The 21,810-nt window shown below is 39.8% G+C and overlaps 1 protein-coding gene across 6 annotated transcripts in view; it reads right to left on the reverse strand.

The window, feature by feature from the left end:
• The window catches only part of MID1 (midline 1), a 338,498-nt gene that overhangs the window by 28,361 nt on the left and 288,327 nt on the right, over positions 1-21,810 (reverse strand). For all 6 annotated transcript variants that reach the window (XM_036913002.2, XM_036913003.2, XM_036912999.2 and 3 more), the window contains exons 4-5: positions 16,685-16,792; positions 7,671-7,819 (exon numbers count right to left, since the gene is read on the reverse strand). In XM_036913002.2, the coding sequence (XP_036768897.1) occupies positions 7,671-7,819; positions 16,685-16,792 (257 nt within the window). The remainder of the gene's footprint in view (positions 1-7,670; positions 7,820-16,684; positions 16,793-21,810) is intronic.

The following is a 21,810-nucleotide window of genomic DNA, read 5'->3' on the forward strand; positions in this document are numbered from 1 at the left end:
GTGGGTTTATTCATATAATGGAATATTATTCAGCCATAAAAAGGAGTAAAGTACTGATAAGCGCTATGGATGAACCTTGAAAGCATCATGCTAACTGAAAGAAGCCAGGCACAAAAGACCCATTTGTGTGAAATGTCTAGAACAAGCAAATCCATAGAGACAGAAAGAGATTAGTGGTTGCCTGCAGCTTGGGCAAAGGGGCGATGCAGACGACTGCCTAGTGGGTAGGGATTTTTCTTTTGGGGTGATGAACATATTTGGGAACTCGATAGAGGTAGTCATTGAACAACATTGTGAATGTACTAAATCATACACTGAATTATACACATTAAAGTGGTTAATTTTATGGTATGTGAATTTTACCTCAAAAAAAAAGTTACATCTGTGAAATGCCCCAAATCCTTAGGAATAAAGCTTCTGTAATTGTATTTCTGGCACATATTCAGTGCTGTATAGGAAGGGAGGTGGACAGTAATAATATTATACCAATGCAATGATTGGACTGATCCTGGGATCCATAGATGAAAGTCTGAGGAGGTATAAACTCTGGAAAGGAAAGTTAAAGTGTTGGAATGAGGGTGGATAATCTAAATTCACCACCTGCCTCTTTCACCAAGAAAGAGGGAATAGCAGCATTGTGTCATCTTGTTGGCTAAATATTGCACCCCAGGGAATTGGGCTAATAAAATTGTGACAAACAACTGTTAAGTTGGACTGATGGTAAAGGGATGGTTGGTTGCTAGGCATTTTTCACAGATGGTCCAACTGTATTTTCAAAATGCTTTCCTTATGACCCAGAATCACAAAAACGCCTTAAAACTCGGGAGATCTTAGGATTATTCAGCAAATATCTACGAAGCTCTTAAAACATGCCATGTCCTGAAGAGCCCAAAATATTTGCACCAATCCAGAAAAGTTAAAAGAAATCCTACCGTGCCATCTGAACTCCTCAAATAAAAATATCAAGGTGAAACCCCAATTAATTCTGCTTCATGATGTCCAGCAGGGAGAACTGCACTGAGCTATTCTGAAACAGGTGCCCAACTTTCTAGGGTGTTTATCTGCCATCCACATGTGGTACAGATCTTTTGCTCAAAAGGGCAGAGGACCTCGAATACTCTGAACAGGTGATCTCACTTTAGCACTCCCCCTGTCGAATGGCAGAAGCCTTTTCTTAGGCTCACACTAAACAGATCTTGTTCCCAAGCTTCTCCTGGTTCTACAGTCCACAGACAATCAAAACATGCTTTAGTTGAGTGACACTGTTAAAACTGCCTGCCATCTCGATGGTGGGAACTTTGTGGAGAAAGAACGGAAAGATAAAGCCTGGGAGGCCGACTGGCAGCCAGAACCTTTGTGGACGACTGCAGCTTTTAACACCTACACATATTTTTGATGGGAGAAAGATATTTATCTTTGGCTACAATTTCAAACTCTTATTTGGAGTGACAAGCGATGGGAGACCTGCCAAATTCAACATTTTAGGGTGTGTTTTGATTCCTCAAATCCTTATTGCCCATCTTCTGGCCATTAAGAGAAGTTGCCCAAATCTACCAGGGCCATCAGTGCTATGCCACTTTCTCAATTCTGTGCGTTCAGTTGTACGTGTCTCTGTGTGTGTGTATGTTAAGCTCTTACTAGATTGGGAAAATAAGGGCACTTTGTCCTATCTTGATGTTTAACAGGGTGAGCTGCACATTACTTCCGGTTATGGCCCTATTTCAACTTTGATGCCTCTAATCTCCATGACGCTGTTACTAGCAGCTACATGGGGCCAGTTTTCCAGAAGGTGGGCATGTCTAGAGCTACTCTGCTCACAGGGTTTCTGCCCAACAGTCAATGCCAGGGGAAGATGCTGCACCCTTTCTGCCTATTATCCCCCCTCACCATGCCCAGCCCCCAACAACGGCATTTGAATGGGTCTCTCAGGCAGGTGGGCTACGATGCACGTCACGGTGGTAAAACCTGGTGAGGTCTAACAGTGACAACATGTGGTTTACTTTGGTTAGCTCAGGATTTCCCAAAGGCATTTGGCTCTGGAACCTTGTTACTATTTTAACATCAATTAATACCCTGCAGAGCACATTTCAAAAATCAGCCTTCGGATGTGCTCTAATGCTAATTCTTAGCATCAAGCAACACCTTTCCAGAGCTGACAACCACAGTCCTTGGCTTTGTATTCTGGGAAAGTCTGATGGATCCTTGAACTGCCTATGTCACTGATGGACAGAGGAGTCTCCTTGTGGAGTCTAAGATCCTCCTAGGAGCTCTGAAAAATGGGTACTGTTCAGAGGGAATTTTCTTTTTACTATCCTCTTGATGTAGAGAATTTGCCACCTAAGTGATTTCAATTCTAGATTTATCATAAGCAGTAGACTATCTTATGCATGGATTCAGACCCTGTTTTAGAGATTCATTAACTCATTCATTCATGCCAGGCCATTTACTACATGGTGGAGCTATAATGGTGAAAACAAGATGGCGGGCAGTCCTGCGGCTGGTAGTGTGTAAGCAAAATTAGCCTTCAAGTGTTCAGAAGCCACCTCGGTGCTCCCCGTAATTACTGCTAAGCAGGTAGCACCAAGCCAGCACTTCATCCCAAAGCATATGCAGCTTCCCTAATGTGCAGCTTGAGGAGCTCCCTCCTTTTGGGGTTTTTTGATGCTTCTGAATTGGAAAACTTTCTGCAGTTTGATTCAGCTTGTACATATCCACTTTAAGTGATTTAACAATGCAGAAAAATCGTATCCACGTCTCACTTTAGAAAGGCCTGCAGGATGACAAATTTGTTCTGGGCTCTCCATCTTTGAATAGAAGAATAAAGATGGTTTACAAGTGTACAGGCACCAAAGGCCAAGACAGACACAAAGCGAGGCAGAGAACTATGAAGTCATGTCCTAGAGACGAACATTAAGTAAAGGGTTGAAAAGTGACAGGTAGACAGAGACCAGCACTATAATAAAGCCACACATGGAGGGGTCCTACTGACATCCTAAAATATGAAAATGTGAATGCAACAAATGTGATGGAATGCTGATGATGCTTCAGGCCTGTTGTGAGGAGTCGCCAGCAATGTTGTTACAATTGCTGATGGAGGTAGCTATCATGAGCCCTGGTTTTTTCTAAGTAGAAAACAGCTCATGGATAAGCCCAAAGAATCACAGTTAAGAAGTGGCAGTGCTGGCACAGCAATCAGAGAAAACAAAGAAATACACGGCATCCAGACTGGTAAAGAAGAAGTCAAACTGTCACTATTTGCAGATGACATGATATTGTACATAAAAAACCCTAAAGACTCCACTCCAAAACTATTAGAATGAATATCTGAATTCAGCAAAGTTGCAGGATACAAAATTAATACACAGAAATCTGTTGCTTTCCTATACACTAATGATGAACTAATAGAAAGAGAAATCAGGAAAACAATTCCATTCACAATTGCATCAAAAAGAATAAAATACCTAGGAATAAACCTAACCAAGGAAGTGAAAGACCTATACCCTGAAAACTACAAGACACTCTTAAGAGAAATTAAAGAGGACACTAACAAATGGAAATTCATCCCATGCTCTTGGGTACAAAGAATTAATATTGTCAAAATGGCGTCCTGCCTAAAGCAATCTACAGATTCAGTGCAATCCCTATCAAAATACCAACAGCATTCTTCAACGAACTGGAACAAATAGTTCTAAAATTCATATGGAACCACAAATCCCCGAATAGCCAAAGCAATCCTGAGAAGGAAGAATAAAGCAGGGGGGATCTCGCTTCCCAACTTCAAGCTCTACTACAAAGCCACAGTAATCAAGACAATTTGGTACTGGCACAAGAACAGAGCCACAGACCAGTGGAACAGAATAGAGAGTTCAGATATTAACCCAAACATATATGGTCAATTAATATATGATAAAGGAGCCATGGATATACAATGGGGAAATGACAGCCTCTTCAACAGCTGATGTTGGCAAAACTGGACAGCTACATGTAAGAGAATGAAACTGGATCATTGTCTAACACCATACACAAAAGTAAATTCAAAATGGATCAAAGACCTGAATGTAAGCCATGAAACCATAAAACTCTTAGAAAAAAAACAAAGGCAAAAATCTCTTGGACATAAACATGAGCGACTTCTTCAGGAACATATCTCCCTGGGCAAGGGAAACAAAAGCAAAAATGAACAAGTGGGACTATATCAAGCGGAAAAGCGTCTATACAGCAAAGGACACCATCAATAGAACAAAAAGGCATCCTACAGTATGGGAGAATATATTCATAAATGACAGATCCGATAAAGGGTTGACATCCAAAATATATAAAGAGCTCACACATCTCAACAAACAAAAAGCAAATAATCCAATTACAAAATGGGCAGAGGAGCTGAACAGACACTTCTCCAAAGAAGAAATTCAGATGGCCAACAGGCACATGAAAAGATGCTCCACATCACTAATCATCAGGAAAATGCAAATTAAAACCACAATGAGATATCACCTCATGCCAGTTAGGATGGCCAACATAGAAAAGACTAGGAACAACAAATGCTGGCCAGGATGTGGAGAAATGGGAACCCTCCTACACTGCTGGTGGGAATGTAAATTAGTTCAACCATTTTCAAAATAGAAATACCATTTGACCCAGGAATTCCACTCCTAGGAATTTACCCTAAGAAAGCAGCAGCCCAGTTTGAAAAAGACAGATGCACCCCTATGTTTACTGTAGCATTATTTACAATAGCCAAGAGATGGAAGCAACCTAAGTGTCCATCAGTAGATGAATGGATAAAGAAGATGTGGTACATATACACAATGGAATACTATTCAGCCATAAGAAGAAAACAAATCCTACCATTTGCAACAACATGGACAGAGCTAGAGGGTATTATGCTCTGTGAAATAAGCCAGGGTGAGAAAAACAAGAACCAAATGATTTCACTCACATGTGGAGTATAAGAACAAAGGAAAACTGAAGGAACAAAACAGCAGCAGAATCACAGAACCCAAGAATGGACTAACAGTTACCAAAGGGAAAGGGACTGGGGAGGATGGGTGGGAAGGAAGGGATAAGGCGGAAAAAAGGGCATTCCGATTAGCAGACATAATGTAGTGGGGGGGCACGGGGAAGGGAGTATACACAGAGAAGACAAGTAGTGATTCTATAGCATCTTACTACACTGATGGACAGTAACTGTAATGGGGTATGTGGTGGGGGGACTTGATAATGGGGGAAGTCTAGAAACTGTATGTTGCTCATGTAATTGTAGATTAATGATACCAAAATAAAAAAAGCTTTCACTATGTAAAATAAACACAGTATCTTTTCTATATGAAAAAAATAAAAATGAAATAAAAATAAAAGATTTAAAATGGAAAAAAAAGTGGCAGAGCTGGGATTTGAACCTAGCTTTCCCAACTCCTAGTCCATCCATGCCCAGTACCATTTTACTACATTCAGGTTGGTGGAAAGAAAGAAAGGCTGAAGAATTGACCAAGAGGATTGAAAAATAGAGATGGAAAGACAGGAGAGGCAGAAACAGAGGGACAAAGGTTCTTGGCAAATTTTTACAGCACTGTGTCTTCAAACTTGATGGAAGTGTAGACTTCTCATAAGCAGTAGGCCAACTTTCTTATGCCTAGATTTATTGAATAGTTTTGCATATTTAAAAAGAATTTCATAAAAGTGCACATACAATCACCAAGAACTATATATTAGTGAGGATTGAGAATACTATTATACAATTCATTCGTAGAAAGAGAAATCAAAGTCATGTTTTCTTTCTTGATGGGATGGGCCTGTGATACAGCTAGAGACCAGATACGACCAGCTGGAGCTGAGCACGATCTTGGTGCACTTCTGTCCTGCTTCACACGTAGGTCTTCTTTGAGAATCTCTGTCCCACCGTTATGGGGCCACATTCCCTTCCCTCGCTAGGAGAGAATGTACTCGTGTTTTACTTGATCCAAGTGTTAGGGACTGCTAAGAAATACAGCTCATCATCGCCATTTCACCTGGACATCTTGGGATTTATAGCTGGAGAAAGTGCGCTGGGATCCCAGTTGGACACCATGACGTAAGTATAAACGCTGTCTAGATAGTGTCCTGGGTACGCTGGAGTATTAGTGCTGTTTGCAATTTTAAACTTTAGGATGAATATAAAGCAATTGGCTACTGTCCAGATGAGAGCAGGGAAGACAATTAAACACTTGGAACCTAGGAGTCATGAGGAAAGAACCTGGCTTCTCGTAGAGTTGGGAGGATATCATTTTAAGGATGTAAAAGGGGTGATAACCAGCTGTGAGCCACGTGCTTTGGAAGAGATAAGTATTTAACCAGTTGCAGAAGGAAATTTCCCCAAATATAAGAAATAACACAATGAAGCTGGTTGGATACTTAGACCAGGGTTGTAAAAACACCATATACTACTCTCTTCGAGAGAAAACTGAAAACAGAATCATCGATGCTTACCTCTGTGTGATGATATTTTGAGAATTAGCACAGTGTCCATAAGCAAGCACTCAGTGAATGTTAATTTTCTTTCTCCTTCCTTGAATTCAAGTCATAAGATGGTGATCATTTTTCTTCCTAGGCTAGGTGTTGGCAAAACACAGCCTGAGGGCCGTATCTGGCCTGCTACCTGGTTTTGTACCTGTGAATGGTTTTACTGGAACGCAGCCGTGCCCATCGGTTTCCGTCTGACCTGGACGGGCTGCTGTGGAGCTACTGGCAGAGTTCAACAGCTGTGATGGCAAAGCCGAACATATCTACTCTCTGGTCCTTTACAGGACAAGTTTGCAGACTCCTGCCCTAGCATAAAGAACAGCATGAGTGAGCTGTCTGGGGTCTCCCGGTGATTACTGCTTTGGCTATGGGGCAGCTGGCTCTGAAAATGAGAATGAATGAAAAGCCCAGGCCATTGGTGTTGGTTGGCAATGTCCTTTAGGTGACATTTCTGTCACATGTCATTGGTGCTTTTCTCTGGCTCCACTAGAAGTGCTATAGATGTTTGCATCAATGAAGGGGAGTAATTTTATGCCAATGAAGGAGCACTGACCCCCATCAGTTTTACTGCTGAGCAGACCATTCAAGTAATGTCATCTTTATGTTTCCTACCCTGTAAAGGATATTTTAAAAGAAGGCAGCCTGCGGTTGACAGTTTGGTCCTTTCTCTCCCACATGAGGTGGCCTTGACCTTTCAGGAGAGACGAAGCTTCTCAACCAAATTTAAAAAGGCCTAATTGAGAACAATACCCGGATGATTTTTTAAAAACAGATGAGCCCTGAGATGGAAGAAAAGATTCCCTTTTGTATTTTTGCCTTTATGTTGATTCTTTGCTATCAGGTGCATGATAAGATCAGGTCTGGGAGTCACAATAAATGCTGTTTTTTTGCCATCATGAGCACCCCACCCCCTCCGCAAAAGCAGGCTGATTTTCTTCTTTCTAAGTGGTGGACTCCTGTATTAAAGGCCTTGAACTCCAGGCTGCTACTGAAAAGGCTTTGACATGTCAAAGGGAAGCACCTTTAGCTAACAAAGCCATTCAGTCTCTATTCTTTCTGGTACTCAGTCTTGAAAATGCAAACAAAAGCAAGGGGAGAACAAGGCCAACCGATCACCGCAGACACGGGAGTCCGGCAGCTGGGAGTTTCCCAGCAGCCCCGGCAGCACTCACCTCTCAGTGATGTTCTTAGCAGTCTGAAGGAAACGCGCATGATCATTCTCCTTCAGAGAGTGTTCCGCTTGGGAGATGAGTGATGCCGACCGCTCAATGCACTGTTTGCAGTTTGCAATTTGTTGAGCCAGTTTGCGAAGCCTCATCACCTTGAACAAAAGAGGCATGGAGGTGGTTACGTGGGTGGGCTTGCTTAATTCAAATGCATCAGGCTGCACCCTTGTGATGTGTGCCATTTGTTGGGTGTAAGTTGTCCTTTGATAAATGTTCAAAAAGTACACATAGAAATATGGAAAACTCAGTGATGGGACTCTTGTCTTAGATACTCTTTATATCCTTGGAGAAGTAAGTGCTGCTAACTGGTTTTATGAAGAAGCACTGAATTGTGAATTGCTTCCCTGTTGATGGGGAAAGAGGTGTTGCTTGGTGGAAATGAGAGGGTCACCAGACCTCTTCTCTTGACTCTTCCACACAATTACTGGAAGAATATAGGGAACCCTGGAACTTTCTCTATCTCAGTTTTTCAGCTGGGCCATCAAGAAAATAAAACAGCTCTAGAGGTATAAATGTGTGGCTTAAGTAAAAACCATTTTCTAAAAAGCTCTTTGCAATCCAAACAATAAAATCATGATGTAAAACTATCAGGTATTACTGTTTCCCACACTACCTAAAACTCATGTGTTAAATGAACAGAAAGGGAGCATTTTTTCCATTGATTAATAATTTTCCTGTTGAGCAGATGAGAGAAAGCCAAAAAAAGCACAGCTGGGCCATTTCCCCTTACTGGGAACGTCAGTTCCAGGCACTCTGTGCTTGCTTGATAACTACGAACTATTTTGATAAGCATTTCCCAGTCGGGATAAAAAGTGTGTTTGGTTCCAGCCTCCATTCCAGTTCCTGATTCTGTCTTGCTTGAAAACGACCCTCAAACATAATTGACCATAACCTGCAGGGCAGGCCAAGATAAGTCCACAGTAACCCACCTGACCATCTGCTCCACTGTCTGAAATGTGCTATGAGGAGAAGCCCTCGGCCAGAAGCCAAGTTAAAATTAGACCGTTAATTGCAATTGCCGTGTGCCTAGTGCCCCCATCCACACAGCTTGGGGACAGGTCTTGGCTGGCTTTAAGATCATTCTGGAATGGAAAACAGCCCCGGGTGAAAGGGTAGGGAGGAGACCAGTTAATCTGTCTTACAGACAAGGCTGGCTCAGGCTGCCTCCAGAATTCCTGCTAACTCCAAGAAATTCCTTCTTTCTCCAAGTCATCATTATCATCCCCATGCAACTCTAATCGAAGAAAAGGAAGGAAGAAGATGTCAGAACTTGAGGCCTCTGAGGACCGTCTCATTCCAGCTCTGCTTTACTACAGCAAACAAAGGAAACTAATGCTGAACTGAGAGGCAGCAAGAGTGAGAAAAACTGGAAGCAGAGAGTCAGAGACTTGAAATGGCAAACAGAATGTGGTCCTGAACCTCATAAAAGCCTTAAGTCATCATAATTATAGTGACCACCCAAAGCAGATGAACAGTGTTCATTAGTTGAATACAACAATACTTATTTTACACCAAATAGAATTCAGCTTCTAGCATCATTACATCCAGAGGTAAAGCTAAGAAAGGCAGGGAGCCCAATTCAAGACATTAGAACACACCCATAAGAAACTGTCAGGGAAGGAAAATAACCAACAGTCCGGGGAACAACCCAAGCGATGGAACATTTAGTCACACAAGATAAAGCACCCTTTAAGTTACATGGCAGATATGAAGATACTGACAAAAGAAAAGTAAGGCCAGTATAGTCCCTTAGAATAACTTCATGTCACTCACTTATCCTCTCAGAACGACCATTAGTGACCACACAGATTACAAAGGCAACAATACCTAACTCCATTTTCTTCTGTCATGACGCTGGAAATCAAAAGTGACTTGCGAGGAAAAAGCAAGCCCTAAATCATACATAAATCGAAGCAAGCCAAAATGAGAGCCTCCTTTGAATATGCGGGAGTGTTTCCACTGGAAACAATTATTGACATGATTTTAATTTTAGCTCAGGGTACAATTCCATCTGCTACACTAGATCGGAGCTTTTCGAAGCTGGCATACACACAAATCAGATGGGGATCTTTTTTTTTCAAGGAAAAGTTAAAATCGGCAGAGCAGCAGGAAAATTGCATTTTAACAAGCAATGAATTTTTTTTTTGATCTGCAGGTGATGGATCATTAGTATGGTCAGGACCAGCATTTTAAAAACTAAACAGATGAGGAGAGAAAAAGTAGCAGAGTGCATTCCTGGTAGAGAGGGTGCGTTAGTTTAGGAAAAGTTTTTCTTGTGTGTGTGGTGTGTGTGTATGGGCTGGATTGGATGTCATGTGTATTTCCTACTGTGGGTTTCCTTTCAGTTTTTTAAAAAGGAAGAAAAGAGAAAAACTGTTTTAAGTTAGGTGCTCACAAACTATGGTCTGTGAGCCATATCCAGCACATAACCTGTTTGTGTAAATAAAGTTTTATTGGCGCACTGCCACGTTCATTCGTTTATGAATCATCTATGGCTGCTTTCACACAACAACATCGGGCAGAGGTGAGCTGTTGCAACAGAGACCATATGGTAAAGCTTAAAATACTTATTATCTGGTCCCTTCCAGAAAAAGTTTGCTCACTTAAATAATTCTGATCAGATGGCCCTGACTTGAATCAACCTCCATTAAACACATTCTTCATGATACAGCCCTTCAGGATTAGGCACTGAGCTTTTAGCAAATTTCTGACTTCTTCATTAGAAAACACTTTTTTATATGTTATTTAAAAAATCTGATGAATTAACAGAATTTGATTTTTTAAAAGAAACACTAGATACTGACACATAAGAAGAGTCTCTCTCTAAACGTGTTGCTGCTGCAGAGGAAATTTTTCCAAGTCAGCACTGTTCTTTTTCCCTTTGGGAAGGGTGATCGTACATTGTGATTTTTGGAATTCACTCCATACACATCATGGAAATATTCCGTCTGTTGGAATCTCCTTTTAGCGGGGATACAGGCCTATTTATATCAATTTATTTGCTGTTTATTATCCTAAAGTAGCCTTTTATTTTTCTTTAAATGCATTTTAAATGCTTTTATATATGTGTAGGATTCCCACCCCAAAATTGTTATGTCAAAACAAACCGATCCTCAGTTAACACAAGTATCTGAATTGACAGTGAGGCCTGTACTTGGCATTTCCATAAGGCTATAGAAAGGCCCAAACATTTAGTTCAAGTTAATTATCTTAAATTTTGGAGCTTAAGAGTACATAAAAGCAGTGAAGAGAAGAGACTCTTTTTCTTTGGCTGCAGCCTTCTACCGACGATCTGTGTCTAAACATAAAACCCATAATCTGCTTAATCTGGAGTTTGCCGCCAGCTCTCTGTGTGTTGACAGAAGATTTAGCCCTTGCTACTGAAGAAATAAGATCATTCTTTCCCAGGGAGTCTCATGGCTTGAGATCTTCAGTCTGTCCAAGTATAAAGGCTGTTGAATTATTTATTTCAAAGAATGCCCTGGTCTGAGAGCAGGGATTATCAGTGTGCGCTAATCGGTAACAACATCGCCTGCTTGGCAGCCTCCCCAGCTAGAGGGTTTGTGGTGAGGTCGTTCCAGCAGATCTAACGGCCTTGTGACTGACACCAAGGGCAGAGAAAGGCAAACTCACCAGGCGGATGAAATGCACCTTTGTGGTCTCCACAGTTTTGCTGGCTCTTCCTCGAGCTCCCCACTTCTGAGTGCTGGTCAGAAGGCCCCACCGCCCCTTCTCTGGATTCAGTGTCCTCTGACTGCCCAGCCATTACCCTGCTACCCTCCCTGGGCACCAAAGTCCTCACCAGCCCTCTGCGGCCTGGCATCTCAGATTTCCAGGGGGTGGGCACCCACATACTTCTTTTCTTCAAGACCTATCTCTGCACTGTGAATTCCAGGGCTTGGGATCCACTAGTCCTGGGTTATGTGCCAAAGCAGTAACTGGACCCTCACATTTCCCAAGTCATGTTTGCTTTCTGATATTGCCATCTGAGATAATGTCCCCGGGCAAATGTGCACTTTTAAAAAAGTGACAAATTTCAAAAACACAATTTTTAAAGGGACATGATCAACTTTCCTGTATACAGTACCAGTTTTACCAAATCTCAATATTTTCATCAGACTGGCTACAGATTTTTCAAAAGGAGGGAAAATGTTACTGGTAGCACTGAAGCCCATATGTGTCCCTCCCTCATTTCATTCAGGACCCTCTCCAGAGGAAAACACCCTCTTCAATTCACTCCCCCAAGCACATTTATGTATATACGCCTGAACACTCTATGGGATTTTTGTGTATATATGTATAACACCACTCATTCCACACAAGTCATTATAAAACTTGCTTATACTTTTGTGATTTTTCCACATGAATACATATCACCCTAGTTCATGAATTTTGATTTCTGAAGACTGTTACATTATATAAATGTACCATTTACTTGTTTTATAAACAGCTTTACTCAGATATAATTAACAAACCGCACATATTTAAAGTACAAATTTCATAAGTTTTCAAATATGTGTAAACCCATAAAATAGTCACCACATTCAAGGTAATGAACATGTACATCATGCCTCCGATTTTCCTCCTGCCCCTCTGTAATTCTTCTTGCACGCCACTCCCTGTCATTCACCTCTGAGCAACCACCGAGTAGTTCTCTGTCACTGGAGATGATTAGAAGAGTGTCATTTCTAGAATTCCCTGTGAATATACTCATGCATTTCTGTCTGGCTTCTTTAACTCATCATAACTACATTGAGCTCTCTCCATGCTGTTACACGTATTAATAGTTCATTCCCTTTTATTCCTTTATGTTATTCCACTGTATGCTTACGTCACAAATTGTTCATCCACTGAGGGACATTTGGGCCATTTCCAGTTTGGGACTATTGCCTGTGATATTAAGATGAAAATTCATGTACCAGTCTTATATGGACATATGCTTTGATGTGTGAACACTTAGAATGGCTGGATCATATGGTAAATGAATGTTTAAATACTTAAGAAACAGTCAGTTTCCCAAAATGTACCATTTTCATTCTTACAGTGTATTAGAGTTCCAGTTCCTCCATTTTCTCCACAATACTTGGTATGGTTCATCTTTTTAATTTTCACCCTTCTGGTAAGTAAGTAATCTGGTACATCATTGAGGTTTTAATTTGCATTTGTTTAATAATTACTGAGTTTGAACATCTTTTCATGTGCTTGTTTGCCATCCATATACCTTTTTTGGTAATGTTTCTATAGGCACACCTTGTTTTATTGGACTTCATTTTATTGCACTTTGCAGATGCTGTGTTTTTTACAAAATGAAGGTGTTTGTCGCAACCCTGTATGGAGCAAGTCTGTCAGTGCCATTTTTTCCAACATTTGCTCACTTCATGTTTCTGTGCTGCATTGTGGTAATTCTGGCAATATTTCAAAGTTTTCCATTATTACTGTGTTTGTTATGGTGATCTGTGATCAGTGATTATGACTTGCTGCAAATGCAGATGATGGTTAGCATTTTTAGCAATAAATTATTTTTTAATTAAGGTATATACACTGTTTTGTTAGACATAATGCTATTGCACATTTAATAGACTACAGTATAGTGCAAACATAACTTGGCTTAACTGCCATATTCGCTTTACTGCAGTGGTCTGGAACCAAAAGTGCAACGGGATTCCCTGAGGTACACTGGCATTCAAATCTCTTACCCATCTTGGTGAAGGAGTTATCTGTTTCCTTATTAATGAGTTTTAAGAATTTGTTATATATTCTGGATACAAGTGTTTTATTAGATAAATAATCTATAAATACTTTATCCCAATTTGTGGTTTGTCTTTATACTCTCTTAATAGTACCCTTTGAAGAGAAGTTCTTCTGTTTTGATGAAACACAATTTATAATTATGTATATAATTTATAAATATTTCTTTTATGCTCTCAGCATTGTATATAAATAATCTCTGCCAACCCACATCACCAAGATTTCCTCCCATGTTTTCTTCAAGTTGTGTAGTTTTTACCTTTTACATTTAGGTATATTAATCACTTTGATTTAATTTTTGTCTGTTGTGTGAAGCATGGATCAAATTTCATATTCTCACATGCAGATATCCTCCTTTATGTGGAGGCTAAAACTCAGTTTCCAAATTTCCCTGGCAGCTGAGTTTTCTTTGTACTTTCACAATGTCTATATTTTTTACTGCCCAAGCTGCTAATTTGCTCTTTTCACATCTATTTTTTCTTATTTCATAACCTTCTTTTGAGATTTCATAATTTTTTGCTCTGTTGAAACAGAAGTTATTCCTTCTTTTACCCTTTGGACATCTTTTTAATATTTTCCATAACATTAATGTCACCTGGGGTGAGAGAATGTCTTTGCTGATTTTGTTAGCCACACTTTTTAGAAATTCAGGATTTCTTTATACGCTTTGAAATAGTGGTTTGAGTTTCAGTTTTAAAGGAAGAAGTCATTCATCATGTTCTTCTCCCTCACCACCTTCCTTGCTTAGTCCACTCTGTGTCATGGTTTTACAGTCACCTTCACCTCACCCTTGGAGGCCTCGTTCTGTAATCTTCTATTACCTCTGCATTTCTGAGGCTCCTGTTTCATGTATCAGGAATAGCCAGGCTCCAACCCAACAACTGACTGGCTCCAGATTTCCAGGTCTGAAGTTGGCTAGAAGCTATGGCCAAGTAGAGGTAGGCAATAATCCTTTGCAGTCCCTCTTAACGAATGGAGAAGCCTTATATGGCCCATGCCATTGCCCAGGGAACCTGTTTCAGTCCCCCATTCCATCTGGAGCATGTCCAGCTGCCTTGCCCCAATGATTAAAGAACGGTTTATCCACAGGAGCTGAAGGTGTACCTGCTCTGCTCTCTTCCAGACCGAGTCCCAGTGGCCCGTGTCTCAGCTACAAGACCAGCTTTGTAGTTTAGACCCATTTCTGGCCCATGGAGAGGTTTACCTTGTTTGGGGTCCCCCTGTGTCTCTCTGCTTCTCCATCTTACTGTGTTCTCTCACTGACGTGTGTGTGTGGTGGGGAGTGGGTGCCCCAAAGCATGAACGCCACGCAGCACCATGGTTGGACCTGCGGTGCCCCTTCACTGCTTTGGTCTGGCTCATCAGAGAAACCCTCACGCTGAGAAGTGAAGTCAGGGCAAGGAAGCATGCTGGCAGGTGGCTGTGGTGGAGGGTCACTGCAGGCAGAAGGGCCCTCCAAGCGGCCCCTATCCTAATCCCGGGAGGGTTTAAATGTGTTACCTTACATGATAAAAGGGACTTTGCAGATGTGATTAGGCCAAGGATCCTGAGGTGAGGAGATTTTCCTGGACTGTCTGGGTGGGCTCAATGTAATTCTAAGGGTCCTTCTAAGAGAGAGTCTGTCAGAGAAACAAATGAGATGTAAACAAAGGTACGGCCGATATGATGAAGAAACCAGGAACCAAAGAATGTGAGTGGCCTCTAAAAGCTGGAAAAGGCAAGATGTGGATCCTGCCCTAGGAACAGCCTCTAGAAAGCAATACCACGGCTGAAACCTTGACTTTCGCACAGTGACACTGTCTTTGCACTTCTGGCCTCCAGGAGGTCAAATAATAAGTCCGTGTTGTTTTAAGTACCAAGCCTTTGGTAATTTGTTATGCCAGCAATAAGAAATTAATATGAGTATTGGGCAACAAATTACCTTCCATACGCATATTAATAATTAACTGCGGCCGTATTCTGGGTAATCCTGTGCCTGAGAACCTGGGTATTAAGAGATGTACACATGTCGGGCATGATGACAGAAGGGGAAATATATCCTGTAAGGATTCCAGGCTGACACTCAGGGTTCTTCTATGTTATAGAATTTGTATGTGGGGAACAGTAGCTTCTTAACACATCTGAGTCAGTCCTTGGCCAGAAATAATTTCCTATTGATTTGCTAATTCACTGTAACAGCTTCATTTTCCGATCACCGTCACAACTTACATATATAAATATTTTTCCATCTATAGAGACAAAGTCATCTAAAACATTATACCATATTAGAAGCACCTTTTAAATTTTGTAGAAAACAGAGAAGACCACATACATTAGCTATTGTAATCTCCATGTACTACCTAATATTCATTAACTTGATTTAATTATACTTTTCATTATACCTATAAGCAATAATAGTAAAAATTCATGAATTTATTGGCTCTTAAATGAATGTCTATTTTTTAAATATTTACAAAATCATCTTTGGAGGGTGGCAGAGAAATGGGTAAAATAAAATGGATCATAACATTTTGATAAACATGACTAATTTAAACTAATTTAAACATCATTAGAATAAAACAATAGTTCTAAAGTTACCAACAGTTTCTGAATGAATTTTCAATAAATGAGAAAGGGCCATAAGGAATATAAATTTGTGAGCTGCATTTGAATATAGTGTACCGTAAGATCATAGGTCCAAACATTAGAAAAAAGTACTATTAATATATCCACATGGTATGTGATACAGTGAAACTACTGGAGTTTTCCCATCATGAAATTATACCTGTATAAATGCCCTCAAGGTCATGAGAAAGCACTTTGTAATTTCTATACATAAAATTCTAATTCATTTAAATGTTTATTTAATACTGTGTTAAATGTGGGACTATAGCAATAAATATGAAACAAACTCTTCCACTGAAGAATCCACTTTCTCTTCAAGAAGAGAGATGGGAAACAAGGGCTGCGACAGGCCAGACAGAGCTCGGTGCTGTCCCTGGAGCTGGGTGATGGAACAGCGCATACATTACAGGTGTGTGCAGAAGACCATGACAATACAAGGAAAGGGGGGTCAGGGGAAGGGCCAACCAAGGGGTTTGAACTATGTTTAAAGATTTAAGAGGTTATAGAAAATATAGAAAAAGGTGGTATTCAATATTTCCTAAGCTACTCTGTGGAAATATATTTTCTCTAGGTAGAGAATATGAAATCTTTTGTTCTAGAAATCGTACCTTCCCTTCTTTGATCTTGGTTCCAATAATTTGTCGTCTTTGCTGAATGATCTCAATGAGAAGATCACACTCCTCCATCAGTTTGGCTTCTTGACGTGATGCATTGACCTATGGGATATACAGAATGGTAAGCATTAATTTGGCCTTTGTTTCAATGAAATGCTCTCTTTTTTTTTTTTTAAATAATTATTTTTTATTGAAGGGTAGTTGATGCACAGTATTACATTACATTAGTTTCAAGTGTACAACACAGTGGTAGAACATTTATATACATAATTCTAGGTTCCAGCTATCACCCTACCAAGCTGTTACAATATCTTGACTATATTCCTTATGCTATACATTACATCCCGGTTACTTATTTATTTTACCATTGGAAGTCTGTCCTTTTTTTTTTTTTTTTTTTTTTGTGAGGGCATCTCTCATATTTATTGATCAAATGGTTGTTAACGACAATAAAATTCTGTATAGGGGAGTCAATGCTCAATGCACAATCATGAATCCACCCCAAGCCTAATTTTCGTCAGTCTCCAATCTTCTGAGGCATAACAAACAAGTTCTTACATGGAGAACAAATTCTTACATAATGAATAAGTTACATAGTGAACAGTACAAGGGCAGTCATCACAGAAACTTTCGGTTTTGCTCATGCATTATGAACTCTAAACAGTCAGTTCAAATATGAATACTCATTTGGTTTTTATACTTGATTTATATGTGGATACCACATTTCTCTCTTTATTATTATTATTATTTTTATGAAATGCTCTCTTAAGTAGACTGGTAGGTTGTTGGTAATTGCTGAAAAGATATTTTTAAATGTTAACTCTTCTTCCAATTATGCAGGCATGGCAAATATAGGATTTATGTGTCCACTTCCAATCTTGCATCTCTGGAAACATTATTATCCAATGATAGCAGTCTGCTAAGCCAGACAGCCTCAGATTAACACAACATATACATAACTATTATCAATTAGTTAGAAGCTGACACTTGAAATATATTTGCAATTCCTGGTTTTATATTTTGAAAGAAAGTGCAGTTATGGCCTGTTAAACATAAAAAGTTAAAAAGACTAATAATATTATTCTTCTATGGAGGATAGATTACTATCAATTTCTTTCGGATAAATTTTCCAAAAGCAAGATAGCAAGGTTACATCATATTTATTTAACTTTTCTTTAAAATACAGACATCAACTTTGTATGAAATCACTATAAAAAAACATCAAAAAAGATAAAGGATGGTTGAGTATTTTATTAATCTTATGACATTATTTTAAATTTTACTTCCATTGTATACTTCCAAAAGACCAAGGTTCCACAGTGAAAGTGTGCCAATCTCCTGGAAAGGTATATCACCATAGAATGGCTTGTATTCACAGTTTTTAAGACTCTTTGTATGCAAGGGAAGGTTACAATTAGCTCATTCTTGGCAACTGGGCTTGGGAAATACTCTGCACACACTATTTCCTCCACCTCTTGACAATTCTGAAATGCTTATTCACAGAGACCCAGAAATCACAGCTGTGGGAAATGGAGCTAGCATGCATTCGTTTTTTTTTATTTTAACACAGTGCAGGTGAAGCGGCAGTGTTACAAAGAAAGACAATAGCATCATTGATCACTCTAGTGTACCTCAGGGAGGAGACATGGCCCAGCCATTAAGCTCTTTTGATTTGGGATACTTATTTAACTAGAATAATTTCATTCTCTATGAATGAGATAAACCGGAAGCAGGGTCAGGCGTTCAGGATAAAAATCCACTGATGCCTGTTCAGAGAAATCCCGTCCTGTTTTCTGGAGCTCGGGGTTCCATGGGTTTTACTCCTGATCCTTCTAAGACACAGCAGAGAGACTACTGAAGATAATTTCTCATTGAGCAGATGACGGTCACTGACCATTTGCAGCAAACCACAAGATCGTGTCCTATGTCAGATTAGCACACAGATATGTTTGCTAAATGTTTAATGAACAAAAGAAAAAATTAAAAGTGAACTGATGGACCAGTATGGAATATGGAACTCAGGCTAATATTTCAAGGAAGTTCATCACGGGGCTCAATTTCCCTTTCCATTACTTTCATGTCATGATTTCCAGTTCCCCTGGAGGCTTCCCAAATAAACTCAGCTCTCCATGGAAATATTTACTTGACACTCCATTACTCTAAAAAAACTTATTGTCTTTCCTTTTGACCTGAAACTGAGTTTAATAACTGACTACAACAGAGCTGTGAAAAGGATGGGATCATATTGAAACCATGGGCACATTACAATGGAGAAGGTGAAATTTCTGGAAAGTAGCACCCAGCACTTGAAAATGATCTCCTGGCCTGAGCCATAAGGGCTGAGATGTACTTGAGCATCCAGTCAAGGCAAGTCCAGGATGCAAACTCCGTAAGGGCGGGGACTTTTGGCCGTTGTGTTAAATGAGGCACCTCTCCCAAGTGCCTGGCACCATGTCTGGCACAGAACAGGAATTCAAAAACTATTTGTTGAGTGAATGGACAGTGGAAATAACCTTCCAAGAAGAGACAAGCACTCATTATGAAGATACTGGATTTACTGGTTTTCTAAGAATGAGTAGAAACAAAATTACATCCTAAGGATTTTTTTTTTTAGTAGGGGAGGGCATTGATTTATTTTTAAAGCCTTACTAAAACATATTTCACTTATCACCAAATGCACTCATTTGAGTGTACAGTTTCGTGGGTTTCAGTGTATTCAGAGTTACACGATCATTACAATCTAATTTTAGAACATTTTCAAGCTCCCCAAGAGAAATCCCATGCTCCTTCTCAGTAACTCTACATTGTCACTCCCCACCCCGCTGCAGGCTTAGCAAACCAGTAACCTACGTTCTGTCTCTCTACTGATCTGCCTGTTCTGGGCACTTCACATAAACAGAATCAAACAATAGGTGACCCATTTTGTCTGACTTCTTTCACTTAACATAGTGTTTCCAAGACTCCTCCATGTCGTAGCAGGTGTCAGTACTTCATTCCTTTTAATGCCAAATAATACTCCATTTTACGGATATACCACATTTTGTTTATCCATTCATTTGGGTTGTTTCTACTTTTTTTGTTACTGCAAATAATATTGCTATGCACATCTGTGTGCACATATGTATTTATTCTTTTTGAGTATAGAGTGGAATTTCTGGGTCACATACCTACTTTGTGTTTAACTTTTTGAGGAACTGCCAAGCTGTCTTCCAAAGTAGCTGCATCATTTTATACTCCAACAAGTGTATGAGGCTTCTGGTTTCTCCCCCTCCTTGTCAAGAGTTGATATTGTCTGCCTTTGTTGTTTAATTCATCCTAGTGGGTGTGGAGTGGGATCTCAGTGTGGCTTTGATTTGCATTTCCCTGATGACTACTGACGTTGAGCACCTTTCCAGGTGCTGATTGGCCACATGTATATCTACTTTGGAGGTATGACTACCTAGATTCTTTGCTCATTTTGTAATTGGGTTGCTTGTCTTCATATCATTGAATTACATAATTTCTTTATATATTCTGGATATAAGTCCCTTATCAGATACGTGATTTGCAAATATTTTCTCCCATTCTGTGGGTTGTCTTAGAGTTTTCTTGATGGTGCCCTTCAAAGCACAAAAGCTTTTAATTTTTACAAAGTCCAATTTATCTGCTTTTCTATCATCACTTGTGCTTTTGGCATAGCAGCTAAGAAACCTAATCCAGCGTCGTGAAGATTTACACCTCTGTTTTCCTCCAGAAGTTTTATGTTACATTTAGGTCTATGGGCCATTTTGAATTAGGTTTTGTGTATGGTGTGAAGTAGGGGTCCAACTTCATCCTCTCACTTACGGATAGCCAGTTGCCTAAGCTCCATTGATTGAAAAGACTATTGTTTCCTCTACTGAAGTGTCTCAGCACTTTTGTCAAAAGTCAGTTGACCGTATCATGAAGTAGTCAGGTTCTGATGTTACTGCTAACACAGTCTGTGCTCAATGATATTCTGGTTTTGACTACACCTGTTAAGACCCCACCAGGAATTCTAGACTAGATGACATGAAATGCAGTGTGGAGTACTAGCTCTTCTCATAGGATGATATCGAGAAACCTAAGAAGTACCTCCATTTCTAAGCTTTCTTATTTTGTAAAATGAGGTGAATAATGTCTGCTTTCTCAGCCCTGTGAGATTACTGTGGTAAATACACGAAATTATCGATGAGGAAATGACTTATATTATGAAGCTAGAGACAAATCTGAGGTAGTATTGCCTTCACTGAGAAGCACTTTTATTAACAGATCCTGATTAAGCTTGGGATCCATTTCACTCTCAAAATCATTGAGAGTGAGGTTACTCTGTGGTAGGGAGAGTGTCCCAGCTGCCATCATAACAATTTAATCCAAATTCTATTAGATATTTAAGATGGATAGGTTTGTTTTGCAAAATAAGTGGACTGAAATCTAGTTTGTTGAGCCAAGTTATGTTTTGAGAAAGCTGATAACCACAACCACCATTGCCCCAAAAATAAATGCCCAGGAATTCAGAAACATGATCTGTTCGTTTTAGGCCAGCTATTTTCCTTAGATCTTTCAAAGAATACAGAGTTGACTTTCCCCTGAAGCCAGAAAAGTTGAATCTCTTTTTCTACTTTGATAAAGCTTCCAAATTTTTGTAAGTCTAGCATTCTTAATATTCCAAAAGGTACAATAAGGTAAGTTGAACGCTATCCTCTGTTTCTAAAATTCTTTCACTACAAAGAGGTTTTCCACAGTTTCACTATTTCTATGTCACTTTTAAAAAGTTAATGGCTCCATTGGACTTCATTTCACATATGGGCTATTAATTCAAATATGGCTTCAAATAGGGCTTATTGGTTACCTGCGGAATAATCATATGTTTCTAGTTCCCAGGTTTGGTTTGGAAGCTGATTAGATTCATTTCTGATTCACATCTTTTGATTCAAATGACTAAGGTCAATGGAAGTGAAGGGCTTTGAGTCAGGCCTATTTACGCATACAAGAAACAACCCCCAAACCTCCTTTCAGAGCCCTACACTTCCATCTTTATGTCTAAAGTCGCCTTCTTCGTCGTCCCTAACCTAAAGACAAGAGTGGGATGAAGATCATATAGGAATGATGGCGTGTGGTAG

Source organism: Manis pentadactyla, chromosome X (genome assembly GCF_030020395.1).
Source record: "Manis pentadactyla isolate mManPen7 chromosome X, mManPen7.hap1, whole genome shotgun sequence".
NCBI lineage: Eukaryota > Metazoa > Chordata > Mammalia > Pholidota > Manidae > Manis > Manis pentadactyla.